General features: G+C 36.6%; 1 protein-coding gene across 1 annotated transcript in view; it reads left to right on the top strand.

The window, feature by feature from the left end:
• The first annotated feature begins 276 nt into the window (after positions 1-276).
• Positions 277-19599, top strand: part of LOC129277224 (target of rapamycin complex 2 subunit MAPKAP1-like) — a 37286-nt gene continuing 17963 nt past the window's right edge. The window contains exons 1-2 of the mRNA XM_064110317.1: positions 277-449; positions 14903-15088. Coding sequence (XP_063966387.1) covers positions 322-449; positions 14903-15088 — 314 coding nt within the window. The 5' untranslated portion in view covers positions 277-321. The remainder of the gene's footprint in view (positions 450-14902; positions 15089-19599) is intronic.

The raw sequence follows: 19599 nt of genomic DNA, 5'->3' as shown, positions 1-19599 counted from the left end.
GCTGATGATGATGACGGTGATGATGAAGGTGATGATGATGATGATGATGCTCATGATAATGATGATGCTGCTGCATGATGATTATGATGATGATGATGGTGGTGATAGATGATGATGATGCATGATGATGATGATGGTGATGCATGATGCATGATGCATGATGATGATGATGATGATGATGATGGTGATAGTGATGGTGATAGTGATGGGGGAATAAGGTGTTATTGATCAATATTTTATTAATGATTTCTTCATCACTTTATTCTCTTGAAGGGTCATGCTGGTGCAGGAGGCGTGAAACGCATCGAAATCTTTTTAACGATGGTCGAACCTAGCATTCCTGATAGAAGATTCTTAAAGGTTGTCGTGACAAACAACGCCAAAGTCCAAGATCTGATCGGTCTCATCTGCTGGCACTATGTGAATAAAGGTCTACAGCCAGAACTCAAGTTAGTCAGAAATAGCATCTTGTCCTATTGTGAAAAATTAAAATCAGTTTTTTATTTCCAGGGATTAGTCGTTACATTGTTCACAGTATTTTTACAATCTTTCCAAATCAAGATTATTATGCGCTCTATTTATAGGTGATGCTAGCTGAAGATTTCAGCATGTTGAAGGATAAACCCACCCCAACAAAAAGTTGATTTGAATAAAAAGGAGAAAAATCCAACAAGCATAGCACTGAAAATTTCACCAAAATCGGATGTAAAATAAGAAAGTTATGACATTTGAAAGTTTTGATTCATTTCACAAAACAGGTATATGCACAAGTATGCTGGTTGATATGCAAATGAGCAGACTGATGACGTCACCCACTCACTATTTCTTTTGTATTTCATGATATGAAATATGAAAAATTATAAATTTCTCTTCATTGTAATGTGAATTTTTTTTTATTCCTCCCTGAACATGTTGCATTACCATTATTTTAACAGTTTATGGTAAAGTCAAATTGGTTCATAGTGTCAAATCTGTAAAAATCGAAATATTGTATAATTCTAACAATAACGAACAAAATAGATAGTGAGGGACATCATCGACTCATGTGCATATAAGTAGACCGGCCAAAACGATTTTTTATACTTTGGACGGCAAAATTTGTTAATGCTTGCTAATGCTTGGCATCCCAGCTAATAGTCTTGCAAAAATACCCAGGAATAGCGTACGGCCGGATGCCAAGCGCAATTTTGCGTGAAAGTGTCCTTTTTAGCGTAAAATCTGAAAGAATGTCGAAATTCACGCATTTTGATATTTTGACGGATTATTTTAATATTTTTGATTATCTTTGATATGAAATTATTTTTATTCAGAGTTTCAAATTATAAGTTTCATAAATATGCATTTCAAATTTGAATATTACACACACACATATGGCACAGGGAAACTTAAAACCGCGATTTCCTCAAAATAAAAGTTTGTGAAAACTATCAATAGTTAAAAGTTTTTTACGCAACTTAAATTCTTCGATTTAAATGCGTTTCTCAATCGAATGTATAGTAAATGTCCTAATGCCACAAATATTAAAAGAATTTTCAAGTAAGATGGAATATATCTCATTTTATGTTATCCGAAAGGAGACAATGTGCATTTCACCAGGTGCGCATTTTGAAAGAAAAATTGAAAATACCGTACATTATGTACATAATTACATGTATAAGTGTACATACTAAAGCGAGTTTTTAATTACTAAGTACACACTAAAGCGAGTTTTTAATTGAATAGCACAATTTGTCAATTCTTTGCATCCCAGTCAAATTCTTGCGGAAATACTGAGGAATAACGTACGTGCGGATGCCAAGTGCACTTTTGCGTGAAAGTATCATTTTTAGCGTGAAATCTGAAAGACTGTCGAAAATCACGCATTTTGATATTTTGACGGATCATCACCATATTTTTGATTATCTTTGATATGGAATTATTTTTATTCAGAGTTTCAAATTATAAGTCTACTAAATATGCATTTCAATTTGGAATATTACACACACATATATGGCAATATGACATAAAAAATCGTGATTTACTCAAAATAGAAGTTTGTGAACACTATCAATAGTTCTAAGTTTGTTTACAACTTAAATTCTTCGATTTAAATTGGTTCAATTATTGAATATCGATCGTTTATAATGTCACAAATATTAAAAGAATTTTCAAGTAAGATGGAAGAAATATTTTCCGAAAGGGGGCATGCAAAATTTAGCGGGGGGGGGGGGGCATTTTGAATGTAAAATTGAAGATACTGTAAACTATTGACATAATTACATGAATAAGTACATACTTAAAACGATTTACAAAATTTCTGGCCGCAACTGGCTCTTCCCCCCTCCCCCTCCCCCCGCTGCCTAAGGTCATGTGTAGTGTCCGAAAGGATTACATGGAGCTGAAAGTATCCCGTTTTCAAGATAATATACCACTAGCGTAAAGGGGGGGGGCAGACTGCCCCCCGACGAGTCACAACAAATGCAGGGGACGTACCCCTGCCCCCCCCCCCCCCCCCCCCCCCCCGACGATTTTTTTTTTTCTGGTACAAAATCCTTTATTTGTGGTTGAAAACTTTTTTTTTTCTTGTAATTTTTTTCGCGGACGAAATGTCCTCAAAAAAATTGCCCCCCCCCCTTTGGAAAATCCTGGGTACGCCGCTGTAATATACCCAAAGTATTCTGATGGCGATTCTAGTGTATATTTTATTGTGGTTTAGCGAGATAGGCACCCTACACGGGATTACAAAAAGATGGCAAATAAATTTTCGACTCGAGATTCGCGCTGGCATTAATATATGAGATAAACAACTTGCTATCTGTTTTTAAAAAAACCTCGCCTGAAGTGTCAACTTCTCAGAATCCAGTCGCATCCAGTCCATTATTAAATAAATGTGAATACTGTATGTCTAATCTTTAGCTCTTAGTCTCTCCCAATTTTAGCTCGCGCTTTTGCGCTAACGTTTTTGTTAAGTAAGATATTCATCTTTTTCTACATTAAAAACATGTTTAAAATCCTTCGTTTAATTCGACATTTTCAGTTCACGCTTCGCGCTCGCATCAAATGCTATAATTAAATACTGATCATTGTTCATGATTTGACGATTTTTGTTTTACCTCATTTGCTAAGAAAGCGTGAATGCTTCTAAGCAAGCAACCAGATCACCGATGGCTTAAGGTACCCTCCGAGGGACCTATAGGATTAAAATGCCTTACTTGGCACTAGCGCGCCAAGTGAGAATCGAACCCAGGCCACCGGAATCCGAAACCCCCTCACTACCGATTGAGCTATCGCGCCTTAGAATGTTTCGTTTCTAATTAAAAAAAAAAAGCCAGCTCGGCTCGTGATGGATTTTTTTAAAAAACAGATACATAACATTCTTTATTTCAAAACGTCATCAAAATGTCCAGTTTACGGATTGGAATATAAAAATCAGATTGCGTTTCGTGCTCGCATCAATTGCCTATATATCATTTTTTTTAATACGTATTAAATGCTCCGTTTTCACGTCAGAATATTAAAAATTTCTGAAATTTTTAACATTACAATAATGTTCATGATTCGCTTACGAATTGTGTAACTTTCTAACTTTCAGCTCTAAATTTTATGGCATATTATAAAAATGCTTGCGCTTCGCGCTCGCATTATTCAAATGGGCCTTGTCAGATACTTAATCGCGCTTGTGAGAATAAAGCTAATATGTACATAATAATAAATACTTGATGAATCAATCTATTTTGGTACCCCCTGCAAAATACCAAGCCCCGCCCCGTGCTCCTCTGCTGACAAAATCCTAGCTACGCTGCTGGTGAGTGAGCTGACTGACCAAGTCTTTTAAGCAAAAGCCTTTATAATTTAGGGAAGAATTTGTTTTAAAATGTTTAAAATTACAATATTTACATTCAATTGAGGTCATAATAAATAAATAAATATGTATAAATATATAAATAAAAGAATAAATAAATAAATAAATAAATAACAAAATGACCCCCTCCCCAACAAGCTTTCTATTATTTTGCTTCTGTTGTTTTATGCCTTTTCTTGATTTGTTTTGGGGGGCAAGTTTCCCCTCCCCCTCACTTCCATGCATCTTCTATCAAAAGGCTTATGTCAGTGTCCGTAGCTCATTTTCCCAATTTTAGAATGTAGAAGGCGTTGTTTCATGCAACTGCGGTCTCTTTGATCAGTTAATTGAACAGTTCATTAGACCAGAAATTAAAAAAGATCTGTCAATAACCATTTGCATGAGCTAAGAGTTTTCATCTGTGGAGAATGATATTTGAAATACTAAAAGAGTAGGTTCTTTAAGTTCACATTTTAATTCTTAAAACTCATTTCATCACATGTATTGCCATGTTGGGAAATGCAGTCGCACGACCATTATGACAAACAAATCTAAAGGCTAATGACCAGCGTCCAGCGCAGATATTGTAATATCTAGATTGCATTTCCCAAATTGGCATTGGCAATACATACATGTATGTCCAGGGCTGCCCAGGGTCGGGCTGTCCGGCCCCCGTCTTAGACTACGATATATAACAGCATGGACCTATGATAATAGCAAACGCGAAAACTGTAATGAAGCAAAATGAATTGAATGAAAATTATAACTTGCAATGCAAAAGACCAAATAGCATTTATTATTCATTTTTTCACATAATAATTATAGCACCAGAACATTGGAAACAACTGAAACTAATAATTAATTATTCACAAAAGTGCCATTCATGTGATAATAAAATAATAAGCTCATCGAACCTAAATGACGTATAACCTTGATCATGTGAACTGAAATTTGTGCAAAATGATCCATGATACTTTAATACCCTTATATTCAAGTTTAATCATGAACTGGATCAATAAAATTCAAAAGTTATGATGACATTAAGAAAAAATACCCCCATATGGCCAAAGTTCAGTGACTCTAAATGAACTTTGACCTTAATCATGTGATCTAAAACTTGTGCAAGACGATCAGTAATACCTGAATACTGTTATAAGTGTCATTATTTTTTTTCTATACGTTCAAAGTTATAACGAAATTTCGAAAACGTAACCTTGGTTAAGATTTCAAGGTTGATATGACGCTGTTATATCAAAACTACCGTCGCCTCCGCCGGCAAAGTGGCTCCTTTAGTCCTGCTCTGCTATGTATGCAGGCGAGACAAAAAAAATAGGTATTGCCGTGGCAACAGCCATATTTTTTTAGACTTTGATAATCCAATAACTGAAGTAAAATGTAGATTGACAGAGTAGTTTAAAAATGCTAATTCGATCGTTTTATTCATACATGTATATTTTCTAAGCACTATAGCGTAACCTACGGGGGGGGGGGGGCAGAGGGGGCAGTCTGCCCCCCTGACGAGTCCCAACCCATGCAAAAGACGTATCTATGCCCCCCCCCCCCCCCCCCGACGAGCTTGAAGACCTTTTTTTTTTGCTTGTCAAATTTTTTGGCCGACGGTTTTGCCCCCCCCCCCACCGTGGAAAATCCTAGGTACGCTACTGTTTCTATAATTTTTGGATATAGATATTCCTACAAAATTAATGTTACCATGGTAACGGCAAATTAAATATCAGACCTATTTATGAATATCGCCACAGGTAGATTTACGTTCAGCACCAATTAATTCGCGGAAATAGCAAGAAGACCAAACTCTACAAAAGTAAACATAATCCTATATAATATCATGACGAGGATCGCACTGATTAATATTAGTATGTGCAATATACATGTAGATGTAATATTGTGCACTGTTTGTATTTTATCAGAAATGCGCATCCGATAAATGTACATTGTTATCTTTCGCATATATAACATAAAATGATATATCTTACATCTTATTTCAACATTTGTTTTCACTATATGTGCCATGACAACAATTGTTATGTATTTATTCGGTTAGCGCAAAAATTGACGAAATTGAGATGCGGAACACAAACATTATACTATTGATAGTTTTCACAAACTATTATTTATAGTAAATCACGATTTTATATTTCATATTGCCATATATGTGTGTGTAATATTCCAAATTGAAATGCACATTTAGTAGACTTATAATTTAAAACTCTGAATAAAAATAATTCCATATCAAAGATAATCAAAAATATGATGATAATCCGTCAAAATATCAAAATGCGTGATTTTCAACAGTCTTTCAAATTTTACGCAAAAAATGATACTTTCACGCAAAAGTGCACTTGGCATCCGCCCGTACGTTATTCCTCAGTATTTCCGCAAGACTTTTAGCTGGGGTGCAAAGAATTGACAAATTGTGCTATCCAATTAAAAACTCGCTTTAGAATGCACTTAAATGTGTAATTAAAAACTCGCTTTAGTATGTACTTATACATGTAATTATGTACATAATGTACGGTATTTTCAATTTTTCTTTCAAAATGCGCACCTGGTATAATGCACATTGTCTCTTTTCGGATAACATAAAGTGAGATATTTCCCATCTTACTTGAAAATTCTTTTAATATTTGTGACATTAGGACATTTACTATACATTTGATGGATAAACGCAGTTAAATCGAAAAATTTAAGCTGCGTAAAAAAAACTTAAATCTATTGATAGTTTTCATAAACTTTTATTTTGAGGAAATCGCGGTTTTATGTTTCCCTGTGCCATATGTGTGTGTGTAATATTCAAATTTGAAATGCATATTTATGAGACTTATAATTTGAAAATCTGAATAAAAATAATTTCATATCAAAGATAATCAAAAATACCATGATAATCCGTCAAAATATCAAAATGCGTGATTTTCGACATTCTTTCAGTTTTTACGCTAAAAATGACACTTTCACGCAAAATTGCGCTTGGCATCCGGCCGTACGCTATTCCTGGGTATTTTTGCAAGACTTTTAGCTGGGATGCCAAGCATTAACAAATTTTGCCGTCGAATCCTTATCTAGAGCACTTTTTGACTTTTGGCCGGTCTACTATATCATTGGGTTGTGCATATAACTGTTTTTTGAAAAATAATAGAAACTTAAAAATGTCATAACTTTCTTGATTTTGTTTGATTTTTCTCTATCCATTCAAATAAAAAAAATTCTGGGGTGGACTTGACTTTTTAATTGTCTTGCCTACGAAGTTTGGCAGAGAGTAATCACTTTTCCTGTTAGTCCGTTCGAAAATGTTAAAGTTATTGTTCAACTTGCTCCCATTTCTTTATTTCTACATCAATTATGTTCATACTTGGTACACATGATCCTTGGGTAATACCACATGTGAGCCTATGGAAATGATTGGGTCAAAGGTCATCTCTGGGTCAAAAGGTCAAATGATATGAGGTCATGTTCATCCTTTTTGAAGGTTTTGTTAAATTTGCATTCATTTCTTCAGTTCTGCATCAATTATCTTCACACTTCATACAAATGATCATGGGGTAATACCACATGTCTTTTGTTCAGGTCAAAGGTCAATTTTTTTTCAAACTGCTTTCATTTCTTTATTTCTGGATCAGTTTTGTTTACACTTGGTACAAATGATCCTTTGGTAATACCACACGTGTGTCCATGATGATGACGGGGTAAGAGGTCATCTACGGGTCAAAAGGTCAGCTTGCGCCGACTTCTTTATTCCTACATCCATTATTTCTTTATTTTCACATCAATTTTGTTTACACTTGGTACAAATGATCCTTGGGTAATGCCACAAGTGTGCCCATGAGGACGATGGAGTCAGAGGTCATCTAGGGGTCAAAAGGTCAACTTGCTCTCATTTCTTTATTTCTGTATCAATTATATTCACACTTGGTACAAATGGTCCTTGGGTAGTACCATATGTGTATCAATGAGGACGGTGGGGTCAGAGGTCATCTCGGGGTTAAAAGGCCAACTTGCTAATTTCTTTATTTCTACATCAATTATGTTCACACTTGGAACAAATGATCCTTGGGTAATACCGCATGTGTGTCCATGAGGACGATGGGGTCAGAGGTCATCTAGGGGTCAAAAGATCAACTTTTTCTCATTTCTTTTTTTCTACATCAATTATGTTCACACTTGGTACAAATGATCCTTGGGATTATACACATGTGTGTCCATGAGGTCAGAGGTCGTCTAGGGGGTCAAAGGTTAGCTTGCTCTCATTTCTTTATTTCTATATCAATTATGTTCACACTTGGTACAAATGATCTTTGGATATTACCATACGTGTTTTCTTGAGAATGATGAAATCAAAGGCCATTTCGGAGTCAAAAGATCATATTGCATATTTTATTGATTGCAAAATCAGGCGAGACTCGTGGTTCGTGAACCATCTTGTTTTGTAATTAAAACATCAAAATCAAAGTGCATTTTGTAACAGTCCCAGCAGACTAAACTTGTGCAAGTCAGTTGCAGTCAATGGATGCATAATAGTCAACGGATTGTGCACTATTAAATAAAAGAGCTAGAAATTAAATGCGATATGCATGTACCTAACAATAGATTGAAATTGAATTAAAGAAAATCTGGGGCGGTATTTTGAACATTGTCTTTTCTCCATATTTTATCTTTTCTCAGAGATATGACAAAATCGGTATTCTGGTGGATGTCATAACTTTTGTCACAAAAATTGTCATAAATTTAGTCTCTTCACTTTAGCGCGCACCAAAAATACGCGGCTTTAAATGCACGTAAACCTTTTTTACAAGCAAAAGATATGACAAAAGTTATGACAGGGGGTAGCAGTCATAACTTTTGTCATATCTTTTAGTACCAAATATCCCGATACCCTGCAGACTGAATGTCAAACATATATCGATATTATTTAGATTAGATTGTGGTATTAGTTTCACTCATCATCCATGACAATTTTCAGTATTATATTTTCATGCTACAATTAGTTAGTCCCTTCATGTTAATTCCTCCTTTTTTCTCTGTTTTCCTTCTATTTCTACTTCTCTAAAATCCTTCAAAGCTCCCTGTCTCTCTTTGTAATTAAGCGCATCAATATACGTGTAGTTGCGCGATGCCAGCAACTGTTTTGGGGGTACGCCCTATATACCTGCCACGGGGCCTTCCTATTGGCTAGAAGGGCTCCCACTGGGAACTAACGATGATTTTGATTGGTTTGCTTCCGGGAAGATGGGCGGGAACTTTGAGAGATATGACAGGGAAAAGACAATGTTCAGAATACCGATTTTTGACAATCATAGCGGTGTCATATCTCAGAGAGAAATGACAAAATTTATGACAAAAGTTATGACAGTGTTCCAGAATACCACCCCAGGAATCTTGAGGGGGGGGGGGGAGAAAACCGAGGAAGGTGAAGGGAGTAGAAAAGAAATATCGGGTTTAAAGGATGAAGAATCGAAATAGAAGTGGATAGCTTGATGCCCTGAGGTGATGCGATTCCTTTGAATGATCTTTGTCCATCTATCTCTGGGGCCCCGTCTTACAAAGAGTTACGATTGATCCGATCAATCTCAAGTATATGGAAATCCATCCTTGTCATAACATTTTCTTCAGGAAATTTGCTCAATGTCCATTGAAAACAAAGAGAAGAATACTGATTTGTCAAGAAAACAGTGAATGCATGAATGTACATCATTTCAAGAAAATATTTTGAACAAACAAGTGTGTTAGATGTTGATGTGGCTGGCTGTCCATATCAAATTGATCGCAACTCTTTGTAAGACGTGACCCTGATTTTCCGTTTCACTGTCTCCTCCCAACCTTGACTTTGGATCATTGTCTAGAGCTGTGTTCACACTATTGTCCAACACAACATGAATTCCTTGTGCATTTTAGTATCCCCCTCCAATGTTGTCATCTGAACGGCTGCAGCGAATTGTCTCTCCTCTTCCATTTTAAGCGATGTGTTGTCTTGTAATTTATTTATTTATAAAATTCATTCATCTATTTTGTATTGTATAGCCAGGGTAACCTTGTCAGTGAATCAAACACGGATTATAAAATGTGGAGGGGAGAGTGGCATGGGGTGCAATTTTGATAGGGCACAGCTGTTTTTATCACTTGCATGGAATGTGACAGAAAGAAGGTTTGTCATTCAGAACCACACATGTATACATGTATATTCAGTCACGCATAATCCCCACATCATTGATTTGCATATTCTCCCCATGGCTTTAAAAAGAGTTTATTCCTGAGCCCAGTAGGCCGGGGTGAACAGTCAATCGTATACTTATGTAGGAGATGTGAACGACAGAATCTGTCCCTCACCTTCAGACAATAGTGTGAATCCAGGTTGCAATACACCCCCCCCTACCCCCTCATCTTGCTTCTGGGGGTGTGACCACTATGTCCCGACATTGTATGTATACCCAGAGACATTCGATTCCATCCTACCAGAAATGATTGATCAATAGACACTGAGATGAAAGAAAATCCGGCTTGGAAAATTCAATATGTGTGATGGGTCCGGAGCTAGCTAGCTTCAGGCAACCTAATAGTATTACACTTCTTCTGTCTGAAAACAAAAAAGAAATAGAGAGGCACAAATCAGTTTGACTTTGCACCAAGGATAAAACAAAAACAGAAGATAGCGGAAGACAGATTAGTAACTTCCCTCCATAAGATACATGGGAAAATTCAAGTTCAACAACCAAACGGAAGCAAGAAAATAAACGGGATTGCATCATCTAAAAAAAGGAAGATTTTGTAAGAGGAAACGTGAGGTAGACTTATTGGTTTTATGAAGAAATGGCAACGAGAGATCTTGTTTGTTGGTACATGGAAAAGGTTAAAGTAGAAAATATTGATGGGGGTAATATGAGAATAGAGGAATTTGAAGAGAATACGAGGAGGAATAACTTTTATGGAAGCAAAGATGTAATGGGAAAATGACTGAAAGGGACATGTCTCGTTTTCGCTAAGATGTACATGTATAATCCATTTCAGTTTCGAAAGAATAAAGATATTTGCAGGAATATGGATTACAAAAAAGGAACATTCTCTCAAAATTTAACGCTAAACAGTATCCTCTAAATTATATTGTATCTATAGACGTAGTACATGTACATGTATGCTTCCTGCTAAAGAATATCTCTTCTCGGGTCATAAAATTTCTTTTATATTCACAAAGGAAATGAATTTTCTCACAAATCTTAGGGGAGAAATCTTATAAAATCATTGTAAAGATGAATCAAGGGCATTTCCACGGTTACGGAGTGACATTCAGAAACAGGATTTAAGCATTCAAACAAAGATATCACACATATTTAAATAGTTATTTGCAAAGAAATGGTACCTGACAGTAGTTGCTGAAACCCACTTTTCAAAATGATAACATTTGTTATTTTGATCCACTGAATTAATGAGATATGAATATTCATAAACATGGTTACGGAGTGACGTAAAATGTACATGCATATTTGAGGAGAAAATATAATGCTCAAACTCTGTGAAATTTAAATGGCTATAACAATGTTGAGTTATTGATTGGATTCTATGTTGTTCTAGCTTTAATATGCTGCATTACATTAAAAAATTGGTGTATTTTTTTCATTAATTACAACTTAAAACATAAACCCATATCCGGTTACGGAGTAACGGTTACGGAGTGACATCTGAAATATTCACACAGGCAACGTAAAATGAACTTACATTTTAAAATTCTCTTTTGATATGATGTAGAATGATGGCCTTCAGATTATCCAAAAGAAAATTTTACAAAACAAGCAATAGTTTTCTGTAGTGTTAAATTGAAATTAAGTAAAAAACAATATGTAGTCCCATGTATAGAATTTTTTGTATGGTTTGGATTCTCCTATAAGGAGATGCGTTAAAAAAAATAGTGGCTAATTATGTTCCCCTTTTGTATTCATTAAATCCCATATGAATTTTGATAGAAAATTTTGATCCAGATTTGAAATAGAGCCAATATGAATTTTTGGAAAATGTCCACTTTTGCTTGGAATTGCCCTTAACTGACATTCTACATTGATTTTTAGTGACATTATCTGTGAAATCACAGTTTTCCTTTTTCAAGTATGTAGTCAAATTCCTGTATTATGGAATTTAGGCTGCGTCAGAACTCAGATACAAACCAGGCTTCTACGTAATATAATATTTTTGAAGATTTAGGGGTAATTATTTGAGACTTGGTGTATAAAGATATACAGAAGTCAACTGGGATTGGTGGTTCAGTGGTAGAGTACCTTTCTCATGAATGGAAGGTCGTGGGTTCGATCCCCAGCCGAGTCATAACAAAGACTTACAAAAATAGGACCTTCTGCATTCTTTCGAGGCGTTCAGCATTTCGATTGGAGATGTGTTGTGGCTCAGTGGAAAATTCTCCTGACTCTGAACCACAAGGTCCAGGGCTCAAATCCCACTGCAGCGCTAGCGTCCTTTGGGAAGGCGTTTATCTTCATTTGCCACTCTTTGCCCGGGTGTAGTTAATGGGTAACCAGTAGGAAGGAATTCCTTGAATGCTCGAGCATCCGATCAGGGTAGCTGTGCTAAAGCTGGGGTAATAGTATGCAGCGCTTTATTTGTATTAAGTGGCAGCACTATATAAATGTTGCATATAAATATCATTATCAATAATAACATTATGTTTATATGCAGGGTCTGCTTGTTGAGCAGTAACTGAAGTGGCTACCCTGGGTAAATTTAATGAACCTCAGTATGACCCTAGAAAACTTGACCTTTGGTAGGTGCTAAGCCTTGTTACAATGGTACAGAAGTTACTACAATAGTATTCCTTATGAAATGGGCCTGCTCTTTTATGAACCCGATTCATCTTAGGGTTCAGAAAACTTCTGAAAAGAACAAAACAGGCACTGAGCCAAACCATTTTTTCAGATTTACGTCTATTATTGGTTGGACAAGGGCTCGCGAACTCTTGAAGCAATCCTAGAGGGACTATACCCTAAGATATCACATCCTTCCTGTTGCATTCTTGTGAAACTGTCATTGTTGCTTGGCGGTTGCAGCGATGCTCGACGCAGATTGCCTGTGTCGCCGTCGCCTACAACAAAGCTCTTTCTTTCGCCGAGTTGTCACAGGTCATTTCTACTGCAGAAGACCACCTAATCAAGTCGTTCTCCCGGGGAACAACTGAAGATGCTCGGTGTTGACTGCGGTTTTGAACATTTTGCACGCAACTCCCCTGTGAGTCGCTATAAACTGCTTACAGAAGTTGGCTATCAGACTGTATTATCCCCTTGTTCCATTTTCATGTGGTCCTGAGTCCCAAGCTATACATGTGTACAATTTCATGTGACAACATTTTGTCAGTTAATTGCACTTTGGAAAATTTCACTGGAGGGCCTGCATACTGTGCTTTTTGTCTTCATTTTTTAGCATAATTTTGTTTTGTTCGGAATGTGATTTTCAAAATTATTTTGTGTTTTCCTTTAAAAAAGCACCCATGAATGGAGTTGAATGATATCAATTAGAGGGATCAAATCAAATCAAGGAAATTACCGGTAGATGATACCCATCAAGGAGCTTATGAAACTTTTAAACTTTCAAATATTTATTATGGGTCACCATTGTGAAATGATCTCTGTTATCATATACATGTATATGCTAGCAACCAGGTACTTTGAGGAAATTGTAGTGTTAGCTTTCCATAGTTTGTCTTCAGTAAATCATGGCACAATGTCTTCATTATCAAAATCGGCACAATGTTCCGTGCTGACTGGTATGGTTGCATCTTGAAAGGGCAGGGCAAGTGCAACTAGTTTGCTACTGGGATGAAGGTAGTGTTTCTGTTTTGGGTGAGATTTTAAATGCCAATTTAGACACAAAGCATAAATGATTATAAACTTCATTGTGAAATCATTCGCTTTTTCACATTGAAAGGATACGAGAGATAAAAATATATGATATTGGTTAAAAATGTTGTGAGGAAAAGTGAGATATTTGAGATAAAGTCAATGGTGACAATATTCAAATATGACTAATGGCCACTCAAATCAACAGAAGAAGAAGATGGCATTCTTGGCTTTCCATAGTCCAAATTCATAAATCTAATTTAAATGGCTCCTTTGGCTCTTCATAGTTAAAATCCATTCAAACCAACTAAAGTTTGTATTAAACCATATTTAGTGTGATAAAAGCATGAAACATGCTTCCACACTCAATATATTGTACCTTTCTGATCTCTCTCTCTCTCTCTCCCTCCTTTTGTTTCCCTTTTCTTCTACCACTGGCAGACAGATGGGATGGGCTTGGGGGGCAAAGACCCCCCCCCCAAAAAAAAAAATGATCAAACGAAGAGAAAAAGTAAGAAAAGGAAAAGGGGTGAAAATATGACAATAATTTGAAAAATATTATGACTAAATCTATCACAAATTTAGGGGGTTTCATTTGTGAAGTATTAAGGATTTAAATTTTTTTCCTTGCTTGCAGCATTTTATAACTTTTGCCCTCATGCCATGCCTGGCCCACTCAACATTTATACAGCATCTCTCTCTCTCTCTCTTTCATTTGATCTCTTTTACTAAAGATGTAATTTTAATTGGTTGTCACAGGCATTTTAAGGCCACCACACACCTTACCATTGGTCTGCGACCCGATTTTAAATAAAACCTTGTAGAATTTGATGCTAATATTGAGATATGGAATATCTTTCTGTGTTATGCTCGAAATCATAGAACGAATACCTATGTTCAAATCTGTGACTATGCTATCACCCTTCTTAGAATAAAAGTGAATTTAATATCTAATCGTAATGACGTCATAGCAATTGTACGATTGACTACGATTTGAAACTAATTTGGCCTTTACTCCAAAATAAAAGCTTGCAATCGTCCAAATTGTAATATTACATAGTATTCTTTCAGTTACTTTTAACCTCAAATAAAAAGATACTTTTCATTCACATTGTCAGAAAATGAGCAAAATGCGTTTTGCTCCAAAATCAGATCATAGACCAGGTGTACGGTGGCCTTTAGTCATCAAAATATTTTTTGAAAATGTTTTGTTGTTCTTCTCTTAATACCCTCATGATAGAGAGAACGTAGAGAGTTACTGCCTGATGATAGCGGAGGAAGACGGCGAGGTGGACATGGATTTCCCGGCCCTGGACAGCAGGGAGGTGATCTCCAAGTTTGGCTTTAACACCCTGGCGCTCGTCGAGAAAGACGCCCCAGAAGACGACGGAAAGACGGGTGGCAGCGACAACATCATCGTCACAATGTGAGTAAAAGCAATGTTTATTGTTTCTAATTGTCCTACTCCTCTACTGCTATTTTTAGTTATTTTGTATCTTTATATCTTTGATTATTTTGTGTTGTCTAATTCACATCTAGGCTATAACGATTTCATCTAATCCCCCACTTGGTTCAACACCTCTTAGCCTATCATCGGTTTCTTTCAAGTTTGATTTGTATGTCATCATTTTGTATGTTACTCTTTTCTGTTTTTACCTTTTATGTTGTACGCATCATAGTGGTATCCATTTTGACTAATATCTGAATTGGCAAGTTATCACTTTGTCTATAAATATTCATCTTAGGCAAACTACCATTCTGTTTGATATCCAGTCAAAAGGGTACTCCAGGCTGAAAATAATATGATTTGAGCAGATAAAGAAAAATCAGACAAAACACTGAAAGTTTGATCAAAATCGGAGAAGGATTAACAAAGTTATGACATTTTAAAGATTTGCATTATTTTGGTAAAACAGTTCTCAATGTCTTCATGTCTTCTGCAATGAGAAAGAGGGATGCAACAATGGAGAGAGAGAAAAAAAAGAAAGAAAGAAAGAAGGAAAGAAGGAAAGAAAGAAGGAAAGGAAGGAAGGAAGAAAGAAGGAAAGAAGGAAGGAAGGAAGAAAGAAAGAAAGAGGAGGGAAAGAGAGAGAGTAGAGGGAGGAAGGGAAAGACAAAGCGAGATACATATTCAATACTTTCAATTTGAAAGAAGAGAGGGAGAGAAAGAGATAATTACATTAATGGGTACATCAGTGAAAGGAGGAGGGAAAGATAAAGAAGTGAGAGAGAGAGGGATAGAGAGTTTGTGTACATCCAAGGAGTGAAACAATGCAGAGTAAGAGAGAGAGAGAGAGAGAAGATAAAAGGAGAATACTGAGAATACCAACGGGGGTTCCAATAGAAAGAAAAATCAGTCAAGATACAAAAAGGAAAAAATAAAATAAAAAGAACCAACTTTGAACAGTTAATTCATGTAGAGCAAATGCAGATTTGAAACTCGCTATATTACACCACTGTCAGCCTTTTTATACAGATGCAAAATTTTAATGGGGGGCAGAGGAATACCTTTACTATGCATCAGGGGTATCGGCCTCACGTGGGAGAAGGATCGACGTTGCGATCCAAGCAGAAAATGCGCCACCACACAAGATTGAACACCACCCGAGCACTTAAACCTTGTAAATATGTCAGCCGGGGCTAAATTAGAAGTGAAGCTTGGCGCAATTAGGAAGTTCGTAATTGCCGAATAATATGTCACACCATGCGTCAGGTAGGGCGGGCTTGGGAGTAAGAGACTTTGACGTGCGGGCGGGCGATCAAGTTGGGGGGATGGGTTGTAAGAGCGAGGAGACGTGAATGCTCTTATTCTCTTTGGTGAGTGGTCATATCTCAGTAATTAAAGCAGGAATAGGGGTTATTTGACTTTGAAAGCTTAATGTGTGAGAGAGAAGGTGATTTGATACGTTGGAAACGAGCGTAGGTATTTAGATGAGAGAGAGACAGACAGAGCGTGTGAGTGGGGGAGAGAGATAGAGAAACAGCTTTTAAAGGATATGTTGGATTGACCTATGTACCAGTATGTTTGAAAGAGAGAGGAAGAGACATAGAATGAGAGAGAGAGATACAGAGAGCGCATATATAAGAAAAACATCTATTTATCTAGTTTTGTCCCCTTTTATACATTTGATTCTTGCCCAACCTGTGAGGCCCGTTTTGTATTTATTAATTTCACATTGAAATACAGTTATACCTGCTTTCATGACTACCTGTCTAGAAAAGCCGCTTGCCCATAAAGACCACAACTTTTATTTTATATGATTATTTTTTTCCCATTGAAACATGTTTTACAGAAACCTGTCTTTTAAGACCACTTAGAGACAACTTTCTTGTCGCCCTCGGGTGGTCATATATATACAGGTTTGACTGTAATGCTAAAAGGTTGTCATTAGAATTAGAATTTCTGGGCCCCATTTCATGAAAAGTTGCAAAAATAGCAACTCTTGCTGGAATGTCAACTTTCATTTGAAGAGCCAATCAGGAAGCAGAATTTTCACTGTTGTCATGGTAGTTGACATTCCAGCAAGATGAAAAAAAAATGATGAAAATCCATATTTTATTGTTCGAAATGAACATGAACTGAAATACTCTGAAAATTTGATTTGCCCAATTGATCGTGGGCCCGGCAGCCTCTGTGCAGCGCCAGATTGACGATGCTCTATCCCTTTAATCGTTGAACGCCAAACAGGGTAGCAGCAACTCCCATCTTTTAACGTCTTTTGGTCTGACACAACCAGGGTTTGAACCCCCGACCTCCCGGCTTTGAGACGGATGCTCTACCAACTGAGCCAATAAACAAGGGTTACTATCATATCAACTTTTTTATGAAATGGGGCCCTGATGTGTTTGTCTTTGAACCTTGGGACCCCATTGCATAAAATTGAATGATTAATCATATACACAATTAATACAATCGATCGCTTAGTTTGTCTAGATGATACATGTCAAATATCAATGGAACAAAATCGTTGATTAAACATAGTACAGAGGGAGGGATTTGAGTGAAGTGCAGCTTTAAACATTTTTCTAGTAGCATGGGCTTGGAGTCTGAGCTAGCCACTAGGTATATACTGACATTGATTAGTATGATATGGGACTGAGAGAGAGCAGATATTCATCACTAATGGTTTTGACCCCTATAGGCTGGGGGCAGATTCCACCACCCAATGTGCCCATGAATATTAAAACTTTACTTCCCCCCTCCCTCCTCCGGGCAAAACAATCCCAGCGGGGCTTCACATTTTCTTTCGCTTTACCCTCCCCACCCCTCCCCTCCACATCAACCATCTTAAAAATATTTGATGTGACTTTATAAGAAATAGGGCCATGGAGCCCGGGGTATTCCTTTCATGTGTGCTTGCATTTCTAGATTTGCGGTGGGGAAATGTCTCCATTAATCATAGATATTTTTTTCAATCAAACATGTACTTTGCAGAGTTTGAATAAAGATCAAAGGGAGAATTTTGCAATCTATGTATTATCTTTGTTGCGTTCTTTGTGAGAAAGTAAACGATATACACCAATAGTCCTTTTTTAACGAGAAAAAAGTGGATCACTTCAATTTTCCATTGCATTTCATTTTCCATAATCTTTTTAACAAATTAAAATTAATTGATATACAAAAAGAGACATGCACTTAAAATATTTGAAAGGAAAACACTCATTATAATATTCTATTACTGCCCATAGAAAAAAGGGTTATCTAAAGTTGACTTGTGCCAAAATAAGAAAAAAATGAAAGGAAAAGGGAGAGGAGGAGAAGGAGGAGAAGAAGAACAAGAAGAAGAAGAAGAAGAAGAAGAAGAGGAAGAAGAAGAAGAGGAAGAAGAAGAAGAAGAAGAAGGAGGAGGAGGAGGAGGAGGAGGAGAAGGAGAAGGAGGAGAAGGAGAAGAAGGAGGAGAATGAGAAGAAGGAGGAGGAGGAGGAGGAGAAGGAGGAGAAGGAGAAAGAAGGAGGAAGAGGAGGAAGAGGGAGAAGAAGAATTAGAAGGAGATGAATCAAATCCCATGTGCCTTTTGTCATTTTATATCCTAACATTACAGTCAGGATTTGAAACAATATTTCATCTGCTTGGCTTAACTTCATGCTATCCTCTTTGCTCTCAGAAAACATTTCACAAGAAAAGATAAGTTGTAAAGACGCATGCATCACTGGCATAATGATAAAGCAAGGAATGGATATTAGTAATTCTCATTTTCTCCTTTCAAATTTCTCGGCATGAGAAATGATCAAAAATGATAATTTTCAACCTACATACCAATTCAGGCTTTTAATCTATATTTAATTTGTGGAACTCGGAGAGTACTCTGGTGTGATGGATCGGTAGACGATACAATTGATATCTGCCGAGTAATTAATGTGTCATCATTTCGCTAATGTGATATTCTCAGCAGGAGGGGTTTATTTTGAGAAGGAAACCTGGCCAGCGAAGTGTGCTTTATCAATCTTTGTTGGAGGATTTTGAACTCGTGAAGAATGAACATTATCTAGTGCACTCTTTTGGTGTCAAATCACTGGATACTGTTTAAAAACAAAGTACAAGTATTATCATCTAAATTGTACTTATGGAAGTCATCTCTTCTCTATCGAGAAATCAATATTAATGTACCTGTATGTGTGCACTCTAAATATCAAAGATTTAAAATAATTCCAGATCGGCTGTGAACATGGCCGTTTGCCATGGAAATTTTCACATAATTAACCAAACATGTGCCAAAAATGCAAAAGTGCCCAAATTACAAGCTCGGTCGCTTCACTTTCTCCCTTTCGGAATCTTTTACGCATCCCTTCGGAAAATTTTTCTGAGTACTGCCATGGCTGTGAATAGTGACCAGTCAAAGAAAACCTTTTGGATTTAAATTGAAATCTAAATCTTTTGAGATTTAAAGTTTGGTGGTGGTAATTTTGTACCTGATTGCTATAAGAAAGCATACATGC

This window comes from Lytechinus pictus, chromosome 15 (assembly GCF_037042905.1).
Source record: "Lytechinus pictus isolate F3 Inbred chromosome 15, Lp3.0, whole genome shotgun sequence".
Classification (NCBI taxonomy): Eukaryota; Metazoa; Echinodermata; class Echinoidea; order Temnopleuroida; family Toxopneustidae; genus Lytechinus; species Lytechinus pictus.
Note: the sequence above shows the minus strand (reverse complement) of the source record. Positions and strands in the feature narration are given on the sequence as shown.